The following is a 26,040-nucleotide window of genomic DNA, read 5'->3' on the forward strand; positions in this document are numbered from 1 at the left end:
TTTTAAATAGCTAATACAGGTAAAGAAAAACTGCATTTGAATCACTAGACCTCTAGTTGTACCCCTTAGCCCACATAGTAAAAGTCAGAAGCCCTAATGCCTCTACCATGGAAATTAACGGGGAAAATAAACCTTAAACTTCTATCAAACTTGAAGCATTTTCGTTGGCAGGATACAAGGGCTTCATCAAACTTTAAAGTTAAAATTTAAGACAACAACAAAAAACATCTACAAAAACAAAAGTGGTTTTAACACCAATGCTTTAACCTGCTTGGATTGTGTTTTGCTGTTTGCACTCAGAAGGAAGAAACTGGCGATTTTGATCAATTGAATGCTTGTTGCGGATGTAACTACATTAGCTGGTTGACTGAATTACTTTTCTAAAGTGTTCAGAGTTGTCATTGATTGAAGTGAATTTAGATAGTGCCTAAACTGGACCAGCTCTAGACCTGCAGGACAGTATAAATTGGCAAACAGTGTCTTAGAACACCAGCCGTCTAAGGGCCACACGTCCAAGGGCAGTCTGAGCTGTGGCAGTTAGAGCGAGGACCTTTTTCAAATCTCTCCCAGTGGCTACTAGAGGCCTCATTTCAACTCTAAACATTAGCTGCATTTAAGTAACATTATAAAGGTGGTGTTTTAATTAGGTGATCTACTATTTGTGATTAGTACCAAGAATTCAACCCTTCCTCACCAACTACTCCATGCAACTCCTCATCCAGGCCCTAGTACTCTCCCGCCTAGACTACTGCAACTCCCTCCTGGCCAGCCTCCCTGCATCCGCCACCCATCTGCTCCAGCTCATCCAGAACTTCGTTGCTCACCTGTTCTCTCTGCCTTGCTTCTCCCGAGCTACTCCACAGCTCCACTCACTCCACTGGCTCCCAATCGCGGCTCGCATCCAGTTCAAGACTCTTGTGCTCGCCTACCGATGCCTTGACCAGACTGCACCTAGCTACCTCCAGACCTCCAGACCCTCATTTCTCCCTGCATCTGCACTAAAAGACTGGCTGTACCTCCTCTATCCTCTCCTGCCTCCAGAGCCTGCAGTGGTGGAACAACCTTCCTCTGGATGTCAAGTCTGCCCAGTCCCTGACCACCTTCCGGCGCCTCCTCAAGACACACCTCTTCAGCTCAATTCTTCCCTGGACAATATAGCACTCTGCCATTATTGCAGTTTAACTTGCATTTATCTGCTCCCTATCTTACTGTATTTAATCCAATCTGTAGTATTTTGTATTTCACTTGCACTTGTATCTAACCCTGATGTAACTATCAACACTGTTATCTGCTCTAGAACTACCCTGATATCAAATTGTACTGTTTCGTATTTGCTCTTATTAGGACTGAAGTCATTCTATTTTGTATCTTGCTCTTAATCTCTGTCCTCCGAAGCGTGTGCCGTCAGCTGCCTGCTTCTTTACACACTGCAGACTCACCATGCAGCCACCAAGAGCTACAGCGTCGGAGGACAACGCAGTCCTGGGCAGCTTACAGGCAAGCCACTCGGGAGCCTCTGTACTGTAATTCTTGATATGTAATGGGTAAGGGTGAGTGCTAAAAAAATTAATAATAATAATAAGAAGAAGAAGTAAATGTTTTCAAGCCTTTGGTCATTTTCAATGTAGATGTTCTATAGTAAAGAAAAACTGAAAGAAACTAAATGACAAATGTCTCAAAAAGACTTCCAGTCGAAACGCTTGCCATTGAATTTTAGTTTCTTTCAGTATTTCTTCACTGGGCAGTATTGAGTGTCTTTAATAGTTATCAATGATGTTCTGTAGTATTCAACTTGGCCCTGTGTAACACAGAATCTGGCTTTATCTACTGCAAGAAGTGAAACCCAGCAATGACAGTTAGAAAACATTTGCATGATAAAAAATGGCAGACGAGCCTGCACCATCTGGTCTGCAGTGACAACAAGGTGCTAGCAGTGCCAGATGCAGCCTCTGAGGGGGGATTCCTATTACAGGAGGCAGAGGTCCCTGTTACACCCACTGCTGTACGGTGCTGTAAACCAAGGCCGGCACTTTGAAACAAGAGCCTGTTCATGATTCACTTTAGAGGAGCGTTTCAAATACATACAGAATGTGCCACGACTGGATGTTGACTTCTTAGAGTGTAGCACCCATTTAAAAACAAAAACACAATTCTGAATGTAACAGGTCCTTTAGAATATATCTTGTCAACTTGACAAATGTTTTGACCATCACCGGTTTGTTAATTGTATTACAGATAAATGTTTTAGGCTTTTGAAGTATTAGAATGACGGGAATTTAAAGTAGCCTAACATGGTCCAGTGCAAAAGAATAGTGACAAAATACATTTCAAAGGACACTAAACCCAACAAAAATTTAACAGTTTAGAATTGCAGTTGACAATACTTGTTAAATAATTAATGGTTAATTAACTGACAACAAGGGAAAGACCTTGTGACAGCATGGAGAGACAGCTGACAGGAGAAAGAGTCGCCACTGGGGCTGGCATGTGTTAGTTACCCTGGTCGGCAGTATCCAGCTCTTTGTTTTCAAAGGTAAACAGGATGCTGGAGATACCCGCCCAAGGCTTCTAAAAAATTAAAGAGAAAAATACCCCTAGAGTCTGCGGGGGTGGAAGGGGGTGGACGTTGGATAACGTGGTTAATGACTTAGGAACGGAAACGGATATGAGAATGGAGAGTACTTCACAAAAGACTAGTTCAAGATCTGCAGTTAGTAAACACATGGAACTCCGGGTTTGTGTCTGCGGCTGGAGCAAGGCAGCAACGGTCAGGGGTTTGAAGATTCATCAAGGGAGAATGAAATACTTGAGGGAGAAGGGACAAGTGCCTCGCATTGATCAGTACTTCTACGAAGTCAGTCAAGTTAGTCAAATAAAATCTAGTGACAGGAAGCAAACCACAGTTGGCAGGATATCAGCACCCCTGTCATAGACGTGAGGAGAACTTGCGTGGATACAACTAGTGATGAACCCAGTGATCCTTGCGAACCCGGTCAGACAAACTAGCGTAAGAGAGAAAAGAACCTCAACGGGCACAAGCCTGCAGTTAAATGGCCAAGAGCTTGTGAGAAAACTGCGTGGGCCACAGTAAACACAGATCTCTGTTTTACTTTGGAAAGGTTAAATGGAACAGTTGAAAAGAAGCTGGATAAATTTGGGGACATCATCTATGCATATGGAAGTGAGAGGTTTGGAATTGAAAAAAGGAAGGAAAAAGTTTTCTTCACCAGCGAGAAAAATGGCACACTAAAATCATATAAGATTGAGCTGGAGAGATATTTGGAGGAAACACATACAGATTCAAAAAGGCAGGAGCCTATGTCAGTTTCTTCAGATATCCCACCTCTCAATCCACCCATATACCAAATGGAGGACTGTGCACCTAAGTGGAAAGAAGTAGAGCAAGCTGTGAAAAAAGCAAGGGCATCATCATCTCCAGGGCCTAATGGAGTTCCATACAGTGTGTGCAAGAGTGCTTTTGGGGTTCTACGAATCCTGTGGAAATTGATGAAAGTGGCATGTGAAACAGTTTGTACCAAGAGCATGGCGCCGAGCAGGTGGAGTCTTTATACCAAAAGAAAAGGATTCTACAAGCATCGTCAGTTTCGTCCTATTTCCCTATTAAATGTAGAAGGCAAGATTTTCTTTAGCATTATTGCTCAGAAATTGTCAACCTACCTATTAAAGAACTGCTTCATTGACATTTCGGTACATAAAGCAGGCATTCCAGGTTTCCCAGGATGCTTAGAACACATCAGCGTAATCTGGCAACAAATTCAATCGGCAAAAAAGCAGAGGAAGGAGCTCCATGTGACATTCCTGGATTTGGCTAATGCATATGGTTCAGTGCAAGCATTTTAGTTTTTCAGCGTACCGTTGGAAATTTCAACTTCAGAATTCAGCACTACGTGGCAATGCCTAGAAGTTGGCATAATGGCAGGATGTACAATTTCTCCACTGGCTTTTACCATGGCAATGGAAGTAATTATTAGGGCATCAAAATGGGTAGTGGGAGGAGAGCGCTTGGCTTCTGGAATACGACTACCACCAATTCGAGCATACATGGATGACATGACAACAATGATTACAACAGTAGCCTGCATTAATCGATTATTGGGCAAATTAACCAATAACATTGAATGGGCAGAAATGCTATCCAAGTCCACTAAATCAAGGAGCATCTCTATAATTAAAGGTGAAGTAGTAGATAAAAGGTTCTACATTAATGGTGAGGCAATACCAACAGTGTCCGAGAAGCCAGTGAAAAGTCTTGAGATGGTACGACGGGGAGCTAAAGGACACAATTTGTGTGGGAGAAGTTAGACAACAAGCAGTGGAAGGGTTGAAGAGCACAGACAGCAGCACTTTACCAGGCAAACTGAAACTCTGGTGCTTTCAGTTTGGTCTACTGCCAAGACTGCTGTGGCCACTGACTGTGTACGAGGTTTCCATGACAACAATTGAGAAGCTAGAAGCTTTAGTCAGTTCATACATCAGGAAATGGTTTGGAGTTCCACACTGCCTCAGCAGAGTGAGACTTTATGGTAAAGGAATACTGCAGCTACCAATCTCTGCTCTAACCGAGGAGTTGAAGTGCGCCAAAGTCCGACTGGAAATGACATTAGTAGATTCACGTGACAAATGCATAAGGGAGGCAGCACCTGTGTTGAAAACTGGAAGAAAATGGACGGCAAAGAAAGCTGTGGAAGATGCTAAGGCTGCCCTTCGAATCTGAGATATTTTGGGGCAAGTTCAGCATGGAAAAGGAGGTTTTGGTCTCAGTTCAGCTCCTCCTACATGGCACAAGGCAACCCCAGCTCAACGGAGGAAGCTGGTAGTCAATGAGGTGCAAAAGCAGGAGGAGAGGATCAGGTGTGTAAAGGCCATTTCCCAGGCCAAGCAGAGAGAATGGATGAGATAGAGTGTGGAATAATGCAAGATCAGCTGGCAAGACCTATGGACAATGGAACAGAGCAGGATCAGTTTCCTCATCAGATCAACATATGATGTTCTCCCATCACCACAGAACCTAAACCTCTGGGTGGGTGAGGATCCCTCATGTCCTTTGTGTTCGTCACCTGCAACATTAAGGCACATTTTGACAGGATATAAGGTGGGTCTTAGCCAAGGACGGTTTACTTGGCACCATGACCAGGTGCTGCGATGTTTGGCCTTAGCCTTGGAAGACAAGCTTAACCTGACCAATAAGTTGCCACCAGTTCCATCAAAGCATTACACACAGAAAACAATATTTCTCTGTCCAGGAAAGCAACCACAAGAAAAGGTGTTAAAACCAAGCCTCACCCAGGACAACTGGAAGCTGCTAGACACTGGAAGATGCTGGCAGATGTTGGTCAATGGCTTATTTTTCCACCCTCCACTAACCTTCGACCAGACATTGTCTTGTTCATCTGGTAGAGTTAACAGTGCCATGGGAAGATGCTGTGGATAATGCATATGAGAGGAAGAAACTTCGGTATGCTCAACTAGCTGCAGAAGCGGAAGAGCGAGGATGGAGAGTCCGACTTTACCCAGTGGAGGTGGGTTGTCGAGAATTTATGGCATACTCTACAACCCTGTTTCTCAGAGATGCCAGTTTCAGTGGCCAAGAGTTGCATCGCGCAAGAACTTATCTGAAGGAGCAGCAACTGGCTGTGGTTGAGACGGAAAGATTCTGGATGGGGATCTCAAGTACAATAGAAAGAAAACAAAGCTGATGTACAGGTAAGTAAGCTGGGCTGAGCTGAGTGGGGGATGGAGGGAGGTGATGCTGGGACGCCAGAATCACTGTTGAGCCCTCTTGAGGTGTCGTGGGCTAGTCAACAAACACAGAGGATGGAAGGTGCCCACTTGAAGACTCCAGGGATGTACCCTACTTAGCTCAATCCAGGCGGCTGACATGCTGGTGTGCTGGTGAGACCGCACTGGGTTGATCCCCGGAGCCAGCATCGCAGCCGTTGTCTGTGCTGATGCACTGGGGAGGCAAAATGAGCTGATCCCTGGAGCCAGCATTACACTTCAGCAATCAACACCAGACAGAACGATATCTACATCATCAGATGGAAAACAACGCAAATGGATGGAGATGCAGATGGATCACATTAGTTTACTGCAAAGCTGCGTCTTAGTTGGTGGTTATCTTGGCGAGAGCCGAGTTCAAATCAGCATGAAGTTCAACATCTACTCTCATGTAATGGAAGTCACTGATTCATAAATAGTGTACATGAGCCTAATCAAGTTTAGACACGCAGGTTGATTATAAAACAGTTAATAGTGATCGGACTGCCTGCCCCTTGCAGTTTCTGTCACTGTTTCTCCCCCGCACCCACCCCCACCCCCATATACTGAGATTATTGACTGCACACAATGAAGGGTGATAGCCAAGTTTTTCATCCATTCTTTCAATCCAGCTCTTAGTAGCAAGAGTTAAACTGGTTGTCAAACTTGGGACAAGTTATTTTTTTCCCTAGTCAATAAATCCTTTTTTGTTCTATATAGGATGCATGTATTTCGGTTATTTGTTTTTATTTTATACTCCATTTGGGATATGCAGATATTTTAAAGTGTAACTCATATCGCTGAGCGGCAATCAGATCATGTGATCTACAGTAAAGGTACAAGGTGTTTTAAATATTGACATATTCTGATTTAACATAAAGAAACCACTGACGAAACACCAGGTTGTCAGCACAATAAAGGTGGGGCCGGTAATCATGTTAATAAAGCCACTAAGAATTATGAAAAGGGCTTGGTTAGACACATGAAGAATCTGCTAGATCGGTGAGATTAGGTTGGAAAAATGAAAACCCTGAAATGGAAAGTTATTTTAACAGCTGCTGGGTAGTGGAGTTTTCTTTCTAGTTGGTGCTGAGGTCATAACTCGGAAACAAGCACACATGGTGCTTTTTGGAAAATGCAAACCTGATGGAAAGATTTTCTAAAGCTGTAAAACTTACATTTCATTTCAATGAAAGAAGGTGCTGTGGGTGGCAGCCGTTGGTACAGTATGCTGCAAAGTAAGGAGTGAAATGATTAATTAGATGCAACCCTTCACATGGAAAAGACAAAGTTCGATTTATTATCTTTGGTGGGGAAAAAAATCTCAGCTTGGCATTTTATTTGTAACGTGTGTTTTTACTAATTCTCCACTAAAATACATAATTTCCTTTGAGAAATTACTTAACTGTTTTTCTTAAGAAAATATTAGATGTGTTTTAAAGCAAGTTGCCTACTTTGTAATGAGGCTGTAAAATAAATAAATAAAACAACCCTAATCGGTTGTACCTGTGTGGTGTATCTCTCTCATTTAAAGCATATTTTTACCATTTGAACAATTTAGCCAATCTTAGACCAATTATTTCTAGATTTGATTATTGTAATGCACTTTTTTCTGGTGTTCCAAAACATGTTGTATCCCGTTTGCAGCTTGTTCAGAATACTTCCGCTAAAATTCAAACAGGAAAAGTGACCATATTACCCCGATTTTGGCCTCTTTATACCTGCTCTCTGTGCAGTGTAGAATTGATTTTAAGATTTTGCTGTTAACTTACAAGGCCCTGCACGGATTATCATCTAGTTATTTGCAAAAGTTATTGACCCTGTATCTTCCAAACCGTACTCTGAGATCACAAGATGTGGGGCTGCTGGTTATTCCTAGGGTCAACTAAAAATCAACACGGGAGGGAGGGCTTTTTCTTGTAGAGCTCCGAAATTATGGAATGCTCTGCCTTAGTTCATGAGGGAAGTTGTTACAGTTTTCAAGTCAAGACTAAAAACTCACTTTTATAAAATGGCTTTCTTAATTTAGTGGGTTTTAATGTAACTTTAAAATTGCTGCTTTTGTATTATGTGCAAACTGTTTAAATCTGTATTTAAATGGGCAGTTGTATGTGTGGCATGCTATACAAATATATTGTGGTTTGTTCTTTTTTCTGCTCTGTACTGTACAGTGCTTTGCAATACTTTTGTATAAAAAGCACTATATAATTGCAATAAATAAATAAATAAATAAATGTTTCATTCAGTAAAGACAATTCCAGCAGGGTGAGTCGTGCAATCAGGAGCCTGCTGTTTTGAATCCTGGTCCACGTGTCCAGGTGGAGATGCTCCAGGCTGGGTCCTCACCTCCTGAGTTCATTGCTAGGTGACATCTGTTGCTTTGGCTCGGCTGTGAAAAGAGCACTCGAATCTCTAGCTTGGTAGCTGGGTTGCAGAGGTTGAAATTGGGTAGAAAAAAAATGGGGTAAAATCAATAGAAGATTTTTTTTATTTTTTTTTAATGCTACATTCCTTTATTATTTTATGTCTCATATTACATGTTTCAGTAACAGACCCATTTCTGACCCACGGTGGTTCAAATAGGTGTCCGCAATGAGCTCTTTGTGCTGATGAAATCCACAGCTATGTTTAGATTGACCACCATTTAGATCCATTGACTGTTAGACTGATTATTCTAACAAAATGCAGGTCAAATTCATTTGGTATCCAAAAGGAATCCCTCGCATTGTTATGTAATATTTAAAAGCTGCACCTCCCTATTGCAAGTTGCAAGCTTGTTTCAGTTCTAATGGGTACATTTTCTAGAGGGTCTTTTGTCCTGTGTATCCCAATTCACCTGAGTCTGATGTTTCACTGCGTTTGACCTTTTTTTTTTTTCTCGTGGGACAAAGGCATTAGAACCCCATCTGAAACATGAAACTCCATTCGCTTCACATACCTGCTGCCGGGAGGGAGGTTATCTATGGTGTTTTATCAGGATAAATGTCAATTCAATGTGAAAATACAGGGTCTAAACAATCTACAGAAACTCGATCAGGGGTTTGCCTAAATACCCCTTTAATTTTAGTAGTGCTATTTTGTAAGGTAAAATAAATACATCAACAGTATAGTTTTACAATAAACCTATCGACTGCATGTAATCTTTACGGGAATTTCTTGTAGCTTGAATCGCTTATGTGTGCTTATCCCTGTGCTTAGTTTGTTAAGAAGTGGTGCTTGGGGTGGGTGTTGAGAACTCGATCCATCCCGTCCGCAGAGAGCAACACGAGCTTGTGCTGTTTGTAGTGAATGGGTCAGCTGCGCTTCGCGTACAATCTGGTCTCCAGCATTACCCAACTGTTCAGAAAAGGCAAGGACCGTGGTGGAGAGGTCCTGACACATGGGCGAGCGGGGCAATACAGATATTTTGGAGCTGTGAAATAAAATACCGGGGGAAGAACCGAGTGAATTGTTACACAGCCCGGATTGATCTTCGCTGAATCTGTGACCCCACCAGACTCTCCGCTGGCTTTCTCATTATTGACAGATTGATTGGATCAGCTGTCTGTTAAACCCCGCAATGATCGAGGTTTACATCCCGTCGCTGGAGAACAGAGCTGTTGACGGCTCTGGCAAAACGCGTACAGTAAGTGCAATGTACTATGAGTAATACTGATTACATTATTGAACAAAACTGGTCATTCTGTCGGGTGTGCAACGTATCTTATATCTTTAGTTTTGTCCCATAGGATACATGCATATTCCATTCAGTAATTTAAACTCACATTATCCAAATCCCGGTAAAACTAAAAATAATCTAATGTAAAATTACTATATGTTTTAATTATTCATTTTAACTTTGTTTAGTTTAAAATGCGATTTTATTTTTCCAAATTTTATGAATAATACTTTTTTTGTTGCTGTAAGTAACACAAACTAACCTTGCTGTAGCGATTCCAAATTAAAATCTTAAAATTCACCTTGAAACAGTTACCACTATGGTTAATGATACTTTTAATTGGCTTATCTTTTCTACTTTCCCGTTTCGTTTTTTTATATTTATATAACACCGTGCAAGAGCTGGCTGACTATTCGCCTAAGAAACCAACACTGACAGAACGCAACACGACAGAAAACGTCCTGAAGCAAATGTTTTGTTTATTTAATTGGATTGATGTCATATGTCATATTAAACCCGATACAGTACCACCAATGCGAGCATATACTGTTAATTACAGCAACGGGATAAGCCGTCCTTTTCGCTTTACCCGTTTCATTAAAAAGTAATACACTTACACATATATTTAATATTTGGTTCAAACTGATTTCTTATGAAGCTCGGTATTGCATTCTTTCATAGTTTCATGTACTACGTGCTGCACTTTAGCAGAAAACAGGCGTTGACTGTCCAGTTTGTCCAGTTGTCCAGTTTGTTTACGTAAGTCTTGATTTAGCTGTTGATCCAACGCGTCATCCTGCTATTGCTTGCAGCGGTAGATTGCGTAAGGAAGGTGGTTTTGTTTAACTGAGCTCATTTTACAAGAACAGCTAGATTATTACTCCAATTTGTCATTTGCACAATTTTTTTTTTTTTATCAGTAAGGAAAAAACACCAATTCAAATTTAATAACAAATAAAAACAGCTACTTCAATTAAACGTCTGAGTTGTTTAGTTGTGGTGTGTTCGTTTTATTGGGCTCTAATAATGATTTGGAGATCACACAATTATTTTTAAATTCATTTTTTTGTTCTCTGTGAGTTAAAGTAAGCAAACGGATTTCGTGAAAAAATGAAATTTTGAAGTTGTACTGTATACTTCAAAATCATTCTTTCTCTCTTGTCAAAAACCTTGCTCAGCTTCTCACACTAAACAAAGTGAAAAGAACCAGATTAGACTCCTCTAGTTAAAGAAAAGGCTCCCTGCAGGCTCTCATAGAGCCCATATGCTGCTCAGGGCTTTTGTTTTTATAGTTTGTCTGTTGTGTAGTTTAGGGATCACATTACACTTCCCAAATGAAAATAACTAGATATGCAAAACATGTGTTATTGTATAGGTACATGCAAATGAAGAGTTACACATACAGAAACTAACCACCAGCACCCTTTCAATTTGGAGACATTCTGAAACAGTCCTTAATTTTTAGCTTATGTTCCAGCCCACGCTGTTGCTGCAATATACCAGAGAGAAGGTATAATTGTTAAGGTTAAAACTTAAAATCAGAAACCCACTTTAAATTGATTAGACAGGTGCACTGTGGGGTTTCTCTTTCTGGCAACCCCACTGCAGTAATGTGCTGAACAGCATTACAGGAAGGCTGTGTATTTTACTGTGGCATCAGAGGAGTTGTTTTGTTCCACAGCACAAGTATTTCAAAGCTTTCCCACATTAGAAACTGCAGGAACAGAGACTGCCTTGTAACTGAGTCTCAACGTTGCATCTTTGTGCGATTTGAGATTTATAATCTTCCACCTGCACCACGTACAGAATGAACTCAGAACCTTCTTTTTGTAACGGAAATGCATTCTATATTGATTTGGGCATTACTTTCAGTATGTCTGAAGATGATAATCAGTTTGTGTTGTTTGCATGGTTTTGGCATCTAAAGAATTTGGGAAGATTCAACTACGCTTTAATGAATAGAAGCTGTCCGATGTTCAAACAGGGGAAGAATAAAACTCTCCTCTCCACAGTTCTACAGCAAAGAACTGTCTCTAACTTTACAAAATGGGCAAGACAGTAACAGCAGTCATTGTGCTTCAGATTTCCACCCTAATTTCATGAAGGAATTAGAGGAAGGAATCCTTGAGGAATGGTCACGTATCCCTCAAGGAAATCCCAAACACCTCACTGGCTGCCTACGAGGGCCCTACACCTTATTGACAGTGTTGTGGTGGGTATATAGCATGCATGTATAATTCCCAAGTGCTGTTTGCTTAAAGTTTCCATAGTTCAAACTGCAATGCTTTCTACTTTAACAAAAAGCAGCAAAAGGCACACAAGCTTATTGCTCCCTAGAAACATACTTGCCAATATAACACTGTACGAGTCCCATAGACATGCTCCTGCAGCAGTAAATTTAAAAAATGCACCCAATTTTGAAGCGAGTGCAAAGCAAGCGCACTCATGTAAAGCTGATATTTTCATATTATGTAACACAAACTTTAAATTTGTAAACCAGATTTTGAAATATAAACAGTCTGCCTAGCTCTCGACTTTGCTAATTTCAAAATGATTTTTGAAAATACAGTATCACTTCTTTTTTTACTTTCTAGACTGTAAGTCTAGTTTAATTTGACACTTTATTACAACCTGTACTTGATATTGGCTACAGCCATCCATCATTTGCCCTGATAACAGACTTGATGAGGCATAGACTCCACAAGGTGTTGGAAGGGGTCTTGAAGGATGTTAATCCATTAAGCCAGTATTATTTCAGGCATTTGGTGCAGAGAAGTAGGCAGTGGATCATGATGATGAATGTGTTGTTCAGGTTCATCTCAAACATGTTCAGTTGGATTGAGATCGAGGGATTGTGATGGACAGACATGGAAGACACCTGGGGCCAATTTTTCAAAACTCTGGTAATCGGATTTCAGTGTTTGATCGGGATTATATTGTGCAATTGGGTTTTTCAAAACATCAAAATGTAATCGGGATTACTGTGATCTAGATTTTGTTTTGGTAATCCGGTCACACTTTTAATCATGATTAAATGTTGTAATTGGGTTTTTCAGAATTTAAAGAGGCGATCAGGATTACTTTGAACCAAAATACCAGAATTATTATGATCCTACTGCAAAGGTGGATTTAGCTTTTATATGATCATAGAACATCGCCATAGCAAAGACACACTATATGTCCAAATAGAGTGTTGGAATATAATATTTACATATTTATTTAAGTTCATGCAAACAAAATGCAAACACGTATTTAGTGGTATAGCTTTAATAAAAAGGCACACACATACGCCTTCACATACGCCTCCTTAAGCACGTCTGAGATGCTGGACACCTGACCGACAAGGAAGACGATGAAGATGTATAAAAACACAGATATCCTTTTTTCAAAAGTTTTATTTGTATTCAATTTAGATTTAGTTATTTAATTTCTGCTAAGGAGGCATAAATAAAATAACCATTATTTGCATACGTTATATGTGCACTAACATTAAAAGTGATTTAGATTTAGAATAAAACAACATAAATAGTTGTGTATTAATCATTGTTACCACAATCTTATTTATTTTGTTAAATTAGGTTATATCATAAATAAGACCTCATAATAATAATAATAATAATAATAATAATAATAATTAACTAGCCTACTTGAAAAAAAAAAACTGGATTTCGTAATCGTGATCATTTGTTACCCAGATAAATGCAATCCAACAGTGACATTTTCTGATAAAACAGATCAAAATGATTCATTTGACCACAAATGACTCGCCACATAATGCCCCTGTTGATACTTTGTTTGGTTCACAAAAACTCCCTTTCTTCGTTTTGTGTTTAAAGATTAGCAGCAGCGTTTCACTCTTATAAGACCTGTCACTTTAATTCATGAAATGAAAAATTAAATAACCCACTAAAGTATGTCTAGCACGCTACAGCAAGAGTGTCTCGTCTCTGAGTCATGGAAGTGAAGATGACTAAGTGAAGATGGGAAGGGAAGCTCTGACGGTTCCCAGTGCTGGTTTGAAAGGGTTTAGCCCCCTTGTTGGGGAGTGTGTCGGGCAGCAGAGATGTCAATGACTGTGTTTGTTTGCCACAGCTGCAGCAGGACCAGGTCTGACAGGGGCCCAGTTCAGAGTCCCAGCCAGCTTTGTGAGGACTCTTTGAACAGTTCCTGTGTGAGTCAATGGGCTCTTTGTGTTTGGAACTCTGTAACTGGAATACAGCTCCAAAGGGATGGAGGGTTCCAGGACAATGGGAGCTGGTCACAGATTCAAGCACATTCAAAGTGTCTCCAACATGGTTCCTTCCTTCTAATATACTCGCATTATAAAGATACCACATCGAGTATGACCACTTTACAGACTAAAAGAACTAAATGACCTCTATACAAAATGCAAGTCTTTCTTTCTGTCTCTCGCCTTTCTTTTTCTCTCCTTTTTTCTTTCTCTTTTCTTTTTTCTTTTTCTTCCTTGCTTTCTGTCGCCTATCTTTTTCTCAAGCGTGTCACATTTGTGACACTAAAATCGAATCCCTTGGTGTTCACGGTTAGCCTTTTTACTTTAGCAGGAGGTTAACCCTCCAGTTTGTTTTCATTCCCAAAAATAAGTTTTTGTTTTAATTATTATTATTTGAAAATTGTGCAAGTGGTGATCTAGTACACTGTTCTATTACATTATTATAAATCAAAATGTTAGTTTTACCTGGGTGTAAAATGTTTGTTAATTGTGAGTAGGGTTTCTGATAAAATCTAACTTGTGTTCCATCACCTGTACTTACCCTGTGTGCACTGTGTTTCCATCTGTGTTATAATTTGATTTGAGTAATTTTCAAAATGCTTCATCACATGGAAACTTCAGCAGTGCTTTTGACAAATACCCAAATAAACTGGGCAACTTTCTAATGTTATCAAAAATTAAGCCTAAACAGTTGGGTTTTTTTGTTTTGTTTTGGTTTTTTGCCATCAACAAAAAGCATATAAATGTCTTAGTAGTTTTCTGTGTTTTATTAGTTTTACACTGTAGAAAAAGTATATAATGTAAATATATGGACGCTTTGGTGTGTGCTCAGGTATAGACTGTGCTATTTTTTCTTGTAGTATTTACAATAAAACACTAGGCGGAGATAAAGGACCATTTTCATTGAAGGTTCATATTGATTGCTGCCTTCTTTTTTGTAGGTATTCCGGGTGGAAGTCCTGTTCAATGGAAGAAAGCACTTTGTAGCGAAACATTACAGCGAATTCCACGCTCTTCATAAAAAGGTATGACTTGATAAAATTATATTAATATGCAAACAACCGAGGCTGCCTGAAGTCCTGGATCTTTCCTGGGGATTCTACATGGCAGTGTCTAAATAACTGGTCACTCTTATTAAAAACAAAAAATGTAAATAATAATAATAATAATAATAATAATAATAATAATAATAATAATAATAATAATAAGTTGCACAAAAAAAAAAAACATGTTGTATGTTTGACTCATTCTCTTAATCCACATTTGTACTGTATGATTGTCGCAGCTCGCCTTACCATGCCCCCTACAGTTGGAAGAGATGGGACCCAAACTGTTCTTTCCTTTGCCAGTTGAGATCTATAAACTTAATAAATGATCTCCAGCTTAGTCCTTATGAGAACCAAAAACTTTTGCAGTACTGGTACTGCCAAGCAGATGTCAGTATTTTGTTATTTATTTTGAAAACCAAAGTTTAAAGTGGTAGGCTGAAAAAACACGATCCGCCCGTCTTGCAGATGCTACTGTGCGTTTAACAATAAGGATTGATTCTGCTTCTGGCAGACTAGATCAGTGTCACGTTGCTGGATTAAAAAACAATTTGGAACCACATGACAGCTATGTTATGTTTTGACACAACATTTAACCAATCAGAGAGTTGAAGGGGCGAGTGCTCAGCACTGGAACTAGGGGTGCTGAGGGTGCGGCAGCACCCCATGGCTTTGCATGGCTTCCATCATATACAGGGGTTACAGTTTTATTCAATGGCTTTTAGCACCCCCACTTTAAAAATTGTTCCAGTGACATTGCAAATGACTGCTAAAAAAGTAGGGGCTATTATGGCACCCGAACCCAGCCCAGCTCCAACTCTGGGTCTGGCCATTGAACGGAGCCGTCAATTCAGACGAGGTTTGCCAGACTCAGTAGTAGAAACACTACAGTCTGCTAGGGCACAAAACACTAGAGCCCAGTACTCATATAAATGGAAAGTTTTCCAAGACTGGTGCCTTGCCGAAGGTCACGATCTTGTGACCTGCCCTATTGAGACGATATTAACCTTTTTACAACACTTGTTTGATACAGGAAAATCAGCGTCCACTTTGAAGGTATACCTGGCAGCAATATCAGTGTGCCATGACAAAACAGACTCGGTGTCCCCTGGGACATATTTCCTGGCAGTGTAATTTCTTAAAGGGGCTCGGAGGCTTCGTCCTCCCATGAAGAGTATGGTCCCCAAGTGGGATCTAGAACTGGTACTGGGGGTCCTTACAGGTCCCCCATTCGAGCCCATGGCGTCAGCAGAACTGCGCCCTGTTTCATTGAAGGTGGCATTTTTAATAGCCATTGCATCTGCCAGACGAGTAACTGAGCTTCATGTGTTGTCCATTGAAGACACATGCATGGCTTTTACGGGAAATGACTCGCGGATAACATTAAGAACAAATCCATCCTTTTTGCCAGAGGTGGTATCCTCATTCCATATTAACCAACCAGTGGTTTTGGAAACTTTCAGACCTCCCCCGCACGAGTCAGAGGAGGACCGTAGACAGCACACACTATGCCCGGTTTGGGATCTGCGTTGTTACCTGGATAGGGCGTCGTCTTGGAGACAGTCCAACCAGCTGTTTGTCTGCTATGGGTCCCGCTCTGGAGGTCAAGCCCTATCGAAGCAACTTCTAGCCCACTGGGTGACAGATGTGATACATTTGGCGTATGAACAGACGGACTCCCCGTTACCGGGGGACATTATGGCCCATTTTACCAGAGGCCAGGCAACTTCGTGGGCTTTCCTTCATGGCGCCTCCTCAGATGAGTTATGCAATGCTGCTATATGGACAGGTAGTCAGACATTTGCACTTTTTACCGCCTTGATGTCGCAAACCGAGCAAGACCCTCCTTGGACTGGTGTTGCAGGCGGCATGCCCTTAGGCGTCATGTGGGCTGTGTGGCTATCGCCGTGGGGCTGTACTATCGGTAATCTGGAGCTATGACAGGTTTGGTACAGCTTCCCATTCGGTAATGGTTGTCATTCAAAGGGAACGTTAGGTTATTACCATAACCCTGGTTTCCTGAAAGAGAATGACAACCATTACCCTTCGAGGTCATGATCCCAGCTGACCTCTGATTATGAAAGAAAATGGCAATATGTTACCGTGATGATGTCCCTCTTCAACAGGAGGTGGGAGGGACTTCCCCCTCACAGCAGGGCCCGGATAGGGCAGCTTTTTTATATATGCTCAGTGATTGACGGTCAGAGAGAGCTCTTTTCCCATTCGGTAATGGTTGTCATTTTCTTTCAGGGAACCAGGGTTATGGTAATAACCTAACATTATCTTTCCCTAGTCAACTCGTACAGTGCATAAATAAGCACAGTAATTTACCATAATAAGAAACAGTACTGAAGAAGAAAATGTAGAAAATAAAAAAGTGCAACCAGATATAGTCAACCAAAGACAACACAATATTTAAATCATCTGCAGATGTGAGGTCAGTATGTCAAATTGTTATAAAACTTGGGTACAAATGTCAATAAGTTATTGAGCATATAAGGGAAAGCATGTCAGTCTGTCTCTACATATCGCAGCGATTCTTTTGTAGAGTTGTGGAATCAAAGTCAATTAAGAATAATACAAAATGTTTTTGTTTTTTTATATATGTTTCCTGTTTCATACTGTAAAAATCTAGATGTATTATTGTTTTGTTAACAAGGGGTCACAGTGGACCCCAGTCAATTCAAAGGGTCCCAGCTTGAAATCGTTTGAGATTTACAAAACCGCTTCTCCCTATCAGAATTATTAGACTCTAATTTCTTCAGGAAAGTTGGGGGTGGAAATCTATAGTCTATACTCCTGACAAGTTAAGACTTTTTTTTTTTTTACCCTCGTGAAACACCCCAATGATTAGCAAATTATCCTCTTCACTTGCTAGCCAAGCTTCTACTGTCACCTCTCAGACTGTCAGGTCTGCTGTCCCATTGTGTCCAAAAGTGACTTGCAACAGGAGTTGCAGCTTTTATATATTACAACCGGATACCACGCCAGGATTACTGTTTGCATAACAAATTAATAATGAGGCCATTTTACACAAAACTGTGCACTATGTTCTTGCAAGCATATAAAACAACAACAAAAAAAAACCTGTTGCAAATGTTTTTTTGAAGAACTGCAGTGCAAGGGAGGTATCTAGCAACTTCCTGCTGAAAGTTTGATCGTTGTGAAATTGTGGTTGAAGTTATGACTGCAGCAGCTGCACATCCGTAGCCTTTACACTGAGCAGGGAAGGGACCATGGGAGATGCCAAGAGAAAGCTGGAGACAGAAGCTCTGGAGCAGACCAGACACTGCTTTCAATTCCCTCTTCTATTGCCTCCACAGCTGAAAAAGATCCTCTTCACCCCAGACTTCCCTTCGAAGAGGAACCCGAACTTGAGACAGAAGCCATCCCACCAGAGGAGGCAGGAGCTCGAGGACTACGTGCAGGTACTTGCGCCTTTAATAACAGGAGGGATGGGTAGCCAGGGATGGCTAAGGTAAAGGTAAACTTTGGGGATGGGGAGTATATGGAGCTCTGTATGTGGATACAGTGGCTATAGGTAATTGGGATCTCTTTTATTAATGTTCTTGATAGCTCTGATTTTCTATTGAAAGCCATGGTGTGGGTTGTTTATGTATTCATATGTGTGTATTAGAGAGACTCTGTAATACTGGTGCATCAACAGTTGCACTCAGTTACTGCCACAATTAACAGTAACAAGCTGTGTTGTAATAGCAAAGCTTTGTGAAGATTTTGGACACTCATTTGGCTAGGGTTGATTTTATTTTGTCTTCTGATCTTTTAGTATGTTCTACGGTTCAATAAAGAAGTTCTTAAGGAGATGCTGGATTTCCTGCATGTGAAACATTTCCATTCTGTGAATACAAGTTGTAGTCTCGAGTGAGTGTTTGGAGTCCCTTTCTCAATAGTAAAGTACCAGCAGTGCCTCAATATACCCAAGCACTGCTAATCGACCTGTCTTGCAGCTAGCTGTGTCTGCAATGCTTGTCTAGAATACAGAAGCAAGCTTAGTATTAATTATGTTGAGACACTCTGTACTGTTCAGGATACCCATACTGTGTAACGGTCGTCTATATTTCTATTTTCAGATCCCTCAACGACTCTCATTCAGAGAACTTCAGGTAACCAAAACCTCTTTGTATTTTACAGCTTGTTAAAGGTTCCCAAAGACAGAGTCGTGTGAGAATCAATCGAAATTCATTTAAAAAAACACCCTTCCTCACCCCCTAAGAGAAAGGGTGGTCCCGCCAGTCCAGGGCAGGCTTGCTACAAGGAGACTGAACTACTCCTTCACCCCTAAGAGAAAGGGTGGTCCCTCCAGTCCAGGGCAGGCTTGAGGCATGGAGACTAAACTGCTTACAGTACCAGACAGTTCAAATAATGCCTTTTTTGATCCTCATCACTGGCCTAATCAGTGTATTCTTTGTATTTCCAGCTGCAGACTACTGCACCAGCGCGGTGTTGTTGGATTCTCTAAAGATCCCTACGTACTGGAGGAGAGCTCAGGTACAAGACTGTTCCAATCAGTCAGTGGGGTGCAGGGGCTTCTGTTTAGGGATAGACTCCGATTATGTTTCAGATAACTTTCTAAACTGTGCAGTGGTCACTTACTCAAGTGGAAATGTGCCATATTAGTAATAAGGGAATTGGTGACCATAACTCAGGGGGTTTGCTGCCAAACCAGTCCATCCGGTGCCACACCTGCTTTGGGTGTTGTTTATTAAAGTAGCTTCAAATACCTTTTCAAAACAGTTTAAAACACGTTCCCAAGTCGTAATCAATTTTTGAGTAACGACATTCAAAACTACAAAGAACGAATGCAAATATCATAAAAAGGAGACATTTTTAAAAAGGTGTTAAGTCTTTTGAAGCTGCTTGCTTATTAATACTGTCTTGGATATGGACCTTCTCTGAGTTTGTCAGATCTGCTGGTTTTGTGAGTGAACCATTAATGACAGGAAGGTGCAACTTTTTAATACGATTCTCTATGAACAAATGCATCCATCATGCAAGGGACAGCCCATTTACACAAAAGTTTGTGTTACATAATGCATATTTGTATTTTGGTCCAACCTCGAATATACAGTTTGATATACAGACAAATAATAGTTGTATTATAATTAATATTATGCTATTGACTAAAAAGAGACTTGCAAATTTCCGTCAAAGTTTTACTATTGAGTTTTATTTTTTTACTGTGCTTTACTACTTTGGTACACTTCACTAAACTTTTGAAAGCTTTTAGACAGGAAAAGCCTGAAGCTTTCCTGGTAACCTCTCGAGATAGGACCTGGATTCAGTGCACAAAGACAGACTGTGTTCAAGCAGTGCCTCCCCTTTCCCCTGGGGCTTTGCTTGGCTGTACTAAAAAATGTGCCAGAGTTTATTAATGGGTCTGTAGAGTCCCATCCTGCAGAAATGCTTCATGTGATCTCAAGAGATCTGTCTGATGAATACTACAGCCTGACCTGGCTACCTCTTACTCCTGGATCCAGAGGCACTATTAAATACCCAACACATTTTTTTTTTTAAATATATACACAGGAAGGTAACGCACACATACATTTAAACTGCAATCAATTCAATGATTTGAAATTGACCTGAGCACAAATACAATTCTGTACTGGGTGAAAGTATAGCGCAGCGCAGAAACCAGGTCTGGAGCACACAGTTGAAGTGGAGACAGACTGTAGGAGACCATTCTTTGCAAAGAGTGCTGAGGGGATGGAACATATTACCAACTCATGTTGTTGAAACACTGCGGTCCTTTAATACATTTTCAATCTTTTCTTCTCCACAGATTTCTTTCCCAATGTGATTGCGGATGGCGTTCTCCAGGGCTTGTATCCCCGGGATATCTGAGTCAGTTTTACTCAGTGCACAGAAAGCTGGCCTCCGACAAAGACAGAGCCTGCAGCCTCTCCGCAAGCGGCCCGGAGCTAACCCTGGTGGTCAGAGACACTGTCACTGTGGGGTGGGGAGGGAGGCCGCATTACTGCTGAAGCTTCTGATTTCTGGCTGCATCATTCACTTTGGAATATTTAACAATAATTCAATTATTTTTTTTATAATGCCTGGTATTTTTCAATGTCAATCTCCTCCTAGGTTAATAAAGGTCCTATTTTTTCTTATACTTTATTATTTGTCTTCTTTCTGTGGGAAACATAATGCATCTCTGATTTCTGTGTTATATATATTTTTTATTTATGTATTTAGCGGTCCAGCTTTTTACCCCATGCTTGACGGAATCCATTCCTAACAAATGGATTGCTCAAAATATGTATTCCACATTTAATTCAAGGTGGTATACATTTAAGTACAATTTAAAACAGGCAGTATAGATAAATTTGATTTATTTATCTGCTGACTGATCATTTCACAACGCAGCAGTCAAACAAGCACCTTCCCTTCAATGTATTGACTACTGCACCCAAACACACTACAAACCTTGTGAAATTTCAGTTAAGTAAAGCGTTCATGCATTTATTTCTTAGTTAATTTTACCTTAAGTCTACCAAGCACTAAATAACATTAGATAATGCAAATAGTCACAGAACAACTTAAGCTTATGAAAAAGGGTACAATCTATCCACCCCAAAAATCTAAAATTTGTGAAGTTGGTTTTGTGGTAGGACTTACTGTAGTAAAAATAAAGAAAGCTGGTGAATTGCAGTGTTTAAAGTTATGAATGAATTACAGAGTACAGATTTGCTAACCAGACAAGGATGAGTACATTTATGGAATGATATACTCCATCTCAGAAGAGGGTACAACTTAACCAGCAGCGCTACTGAAATCGCTTTTGAAAGCCTAATCGAATTCCAGGTTGTGTGTATTTATGTCCATGTCAGCAGAAAATAACCACAATGGAGCAAAATAGTAACAAAACTTTGAAACTTTAATTTGTCGAGTGCTCTTTACAAAAAGTCGGCAACTGTTTTGTCACATTTTGGAATGTCTTTGTAAGTGGACCCATGATCTTGCACACACTTGTGAGCCCTTTGCTAGTCAGACATTACTTCAATGCTCGAGCGACAGGGAGATGACATCACTGTCTTGATTAAGGTCAGATGTGGGGGGTAGGCGTTGCCCCATAGAGGACAGGGCAGGTGTAAAATTCCCCTTTGGGCACTGGTATAAATCTCCCTTTCCCCTCCCAGAAAAGAAATGGCTCCAGGAGAAGGATTTCTTCTGAACCCTCTTTGGCCTACTCCTTTGCGATCGCAAATGGTTTTTCTACTTCAATTTTACCACTGTCAGCAATAACTACGTCTTTCAGGGGCCTGTCTCTGCCATCTGTCTTGGTGGCTTCAATCTTCTTAACAACATCCTGCAAGGTAAGAAATGAGAGTCTCCATTAGCTTCTTTAACACAAATTGTACATTTTAAAATCAGTTTTGTGGGCTGCCTGTTATTAAACAGACTGCTGGTCAGACTCGTACAAATCAAAGCGATTACTCACCATGCCTTCCAGGATTTTGCCGAAGACCACATGCTTGCCGTCCAGCCAGGGGGTTTGGACAGTTGTGATGAAGAACTGGGAGCCGTTGGTATCCTTGCCAGCATTGGCCATGCTCAGCCAGCCTGGTCCGTAGTGCTTCAGCTTGAAGTTCTCATCAGGGAAGCGGTCTCCATAGATGCTCTTTCCTGAAAAGATGGTGGAGGCTGATTAGAGGGGGTCTGAATACAGCCAGCACACATCCAATACTAGCAGCAAACAGAAGTGGAACTCACTGGAGCTCTTCCACACACATGCTTCACAATCAGCCGCATAGGTTGAGGATATTTAAAAGGGAAGTCCTCTTTAAGCACGCAAGCTCACTCACCCTTTACAGGGAATGATGTTGCATTAGTACTTCCTTTTGCGTTTAAATTCTCCTATTTTATAACCACCCTCCACCAACAGCTGCTGAGGACAGCAGAGCAGGAGATTCTCCAGCACGTTTATGCCTGTACCTGGTACAGAATTGTGCACCAGCTTGTGCCCCCACAGGGCACCCATCCCTATCCCCTGAAGCAGGATATCTGGAATCCCACAGCCAGGTGCACTGCTTGACCTACCTCCTGTGCCATCGCCTCGGGTGAAGTCTCCACCCTGGATCATAAAGTCCTTGATGACACGGTGGAACTTGCTGCCCTTGAATCCAAAACCTTTCTGCAGGCAAAAAAGAAATGTGTTGCATATATCAAGGAATTGTGGAGAAAAAACAATGACAACTATCAGACATACGGCTTGGGAAAACTGGCAATAGACTGACCAATAGTCTAGAGCAAGGCTACTCAACCCTTGTCCTGGAGGGCCGCTGTCCCGCCTGGTTTTTGTTTCAGCTGTACCCTAGCCCTGGTCTAGGCTCTCATTTTCACAAGCCTACATTCTAGGTCTGTTAAATCAACTCCTCCAATACACTTTCCTTTTTTGTATTTTCAAATCCCCAATCCAGCATCCCCAGGTCTGGATGTTTAGCGTATCGATATGCTGCACTACAGCAAGGTAACTACTGTACTAACCTCTCCAGTTGCCAGGGTAACGAAATTCTCAACAGTCTTTGGGACAGTCTTTCCAAACAGCCCGATCACAATGCGCCCAGCGTCCTCATCTCCAATTCTGATGTCAAAGTACACCTGGATCAAGAACAAACCTGGGTCACTTTCCGATTCAAAGCAAGAGGTCTACAAGACGGGGGTTCCTATGGATCAGTGTAGCGTAGCAGAATCCCATTAGTCTGGTGCAAAACGGTAGGAGCTTTGCAGCTCTCATGTCTGGTATCTGCTTCTCAAGCAATCCAGTATGTTGTACGTGATTCATAAACCACACCGTCTATAATTCAGCTCTAACATACTGCTAATTTGTGAAGTCTTGTGAAGTTAAACTGTTCTCATTGTGGTTTGATAACACCCATTCTCAAATATCCCTATTGAGTAAGTAACTGCAGAGCCACAAGCAATTACGGAGAAAGGTAAATAAGGCTGGGTGTCCATTTGAGTATACAATAAACCAGTTAAACTAGTTCAACCAAGCCAGGGATGGATGAAGTGCAGAGTACCACCCCATCCTAAATAAAGTACTTATATACAGGGTGATTAGACAGCAAGTTTACCACATGAACGCACCATATCATAGATGTGGTAAACTTACTTTCTAAAAATCACCCTGGATATATCTATATCTATCGAGAGATTTTATTTATTTATTTTTAAGGCAATGTGAACCTTAACTTTCAAAAACATAACAAACTGCTATTTAAATAGCGCTAACCCAACTGGACAGATGTTTAAATATACCGAAGCCACAAGTCAATGTTCCGGGTATGGAGGAATTCTGCCAATCACAACACCGCCAACGGCTCCATGCAAAATTACGCAAATACATTGTGTAGCAGGAATATACATTTGATTTTCACAGTGTGACTAGCAAATTCCCACATTATATCTGTATGCAACATGCATTCGCACCAACTGAGAATATGCTTATATTTCACGCGTAAAAAACGCCTCCGCAAGACAGACCTCTCAAGTAAATGGTTGCCCTGCTGAGAATCAAGAAGAAAATGGCCACGTTGTGCATGCAGTTCGTTCTCAGGGGCTCTGAATGGAATGTAGCTAGAATGCATTAAGGGTCGGGTGTGCTTCACGGCATTTCAAATTATACACATTGAACAAACCAAGGAAGCAAATGCGTGATTTCGCCGAGCGGAGGGTGTCGGACAATGTTTAGGCCGCAAGCACAACTCGTCCTATTTATTAATTCAGCATGCATTTTAAATCTACTTCAGTGAACTGATTCGGGGCAATCTCAATGTTTATTTAAAATGTTTTCTGTGTGTAAAAGCTGTTCAGTCTAGGACGCCAATAATTGTTTGCACAACAATGCTTTACACCGACGTTCTAAAAAAGACGACGTGTCAGTCACGGTCCATTTAAAGGGGCCGCTATTTTTTTTTAAATTCAGAGCTATACCGTGTTAATTGTTCCTATTTGCTGTTGGTGTAACTTCTCCAATACCACACTAAAGCAAACGTATTTTTATCGCGTTAATGTGCGCCTTTAATTTGACATTTCTCATGCAAACGCAACATATGTGCTGTTAATACCAAAAATGCAGTATAGCCTGACACAAGATGCTCACGTGACATGTTACACTATAGTTTGCATGTTTTCAATCTCAATTTCACAAAAATTACGCGAGTGCAGTAGCTGGCATTTAGCAAGCGACCTTAATGTGTTACTAATATGATTATTTTTGTATTTATATTTACTTAAATTAAAAAAAAAACTCGTATTTTCCAATATGCGCTGAAGACGCGTGAAGAAAGCCGCGCTGTCTCTTTAATACTGCTATGTTGTAATTTTTCCTCCCTGTGTTACTCGTCGTATTGCTTTACCTTGGCAGTGACTTTGGGTCCTTTCTGCTTTTCCTCTGCATCTGAGCCGCTCGGGAAAAGCAAGAAAATCACCGAACCTGCGATCAGGGCGAGGGCGAAGAGCAGCTTCATGTTCTTCTCTAAGATCCGCAGCATGAACCAGACTCAAGTTGGGCAGTGCCGTGGATAAATGCAGTTTCGAGGCAGGAAAAGATCCGGGGAGGGGATTCTGGGCGACCGCCGGCCTTGAACACCCACTGGGACCGCAGAGTGAGACCATTTGTAAAATAGAGGGGGGTATTTTAATAACGTGTTAATGCACTTTGGAGAAATCACACACCATATAATATGTTATATATTTTAACTTATTGTGTTATTTAACCGTGGAAAAATATATTCTTATGTATATTTATTAAATAAGCATTTGTTATTGTTTTTTCGAAATGTGTCACTTCCACAAGTATTTCCAAATTAGTACGATTGGAGAGGATTCTGTCTCAAGAACATAGGTTAATATTTCTTATGATATGTGTTGGCTACGTGTGTATTAAACGGGAGAATGTGAATTGTGGATGTTTGTACAACGGCATCCTTATTCATTTAAATAATGTTTAAAATCAAATAAAGACGAGTGGTTAAACTATGAATTTAAGTAGCAATTAAGTGTTGACAATTATTGTAATCAAATTCATCATAACTATACGCACCACTACTATAATTATTTAATAATACAAACTAAATGTTTAAAATAAAGGTGGTCAACTGTGTAATTCTATTCGTAATCACACTGATTAATTAAATGTTTGATTTCATTGTCACCCGCTACTCATGTCTTTGGTACAGTCGAGTCCCCTCTCCAGAGTGAAGAGTTCACGTTAGTCTAACAGGATTGGACTGGTTAACAGCCAATGAGAAGGAGAACGGTGTCAGCGACTGACTTTTTTTTTTTTTTTTTTTTGGTCA

The 26,040-nt window shown here is 40.8% G+C and overlaps 2 protein-coding genes across 2 annotated transcripts; one reads left to right on the forward strand and one right to left on the reverse strand.

The window, feature by feature from the left end:
- Positions 1-9,046: 9,046 nt before the first annotated feature.
- On the forward strand, positions 9,047-20,849 carry LOC121294879 (sorting nexin-22-like). The gene is made up of 7 exons (XM_041219028.1): positions 9,047-9,403; positions 14,609-14,692; positions 18,037-18,141; positions 18,501-18,595; positions 18,805-18,837; positions 19,152-19,222; positions 20,517-20,849. Exons 1-7 carry the CDS (start codon positions 9,338-9,340, stop codon positions 20,576-20,578), a joined length of 516 nt encoding a protein of 171 aa, XP_041074962.1. The 5' UTR covers positions 9,047-9,337; the 3' UTR covers positions 20,579-20,849.
- Positions 20,850-21,596: 747 nt separating this feature from the next.
- Positions 21,597-25,322, reverse strand: LOC121294878 (peptidyl-prolyl cis-trans isomerase B). The gene is made up of 5 exons (XM_041219027.1): positions 25,099-25,322; positions 23,225-23,338; positions 22,778-22,871; positions 22,179-22,363; positions 21,597-22,046 (listed from the first exon to the last, which is right to left on the reverse strand). Exons 1-5 carry the CDS (start codon positions 25,231-25,233, stop codon positions 21,924-21,926), a joined length of 651 nt encoding a protein of 216 aa, XP_041074961.1. The 5' UTR covers positions 25,234-25,322; the 3' UTR covers positions 21,597-21,923.
- Positions 25,323-26,040: the final 718 nt, after the last annotated feature.

Source organism: Polyodon spathula, chromosome 19, assembly GCF_017654505.1.
Source record: "Polyodon spathula isolate WHYD16114869_AA chromosome 19, ASM1765450v1, whole genome shotgun sequence".
Lineage (NCBI taxonomy): Eukaryota > Metazoa > Chordata > Actinopteri > Acipenseriformes > Polyodontidae > Polyodon > Polyodon spathula.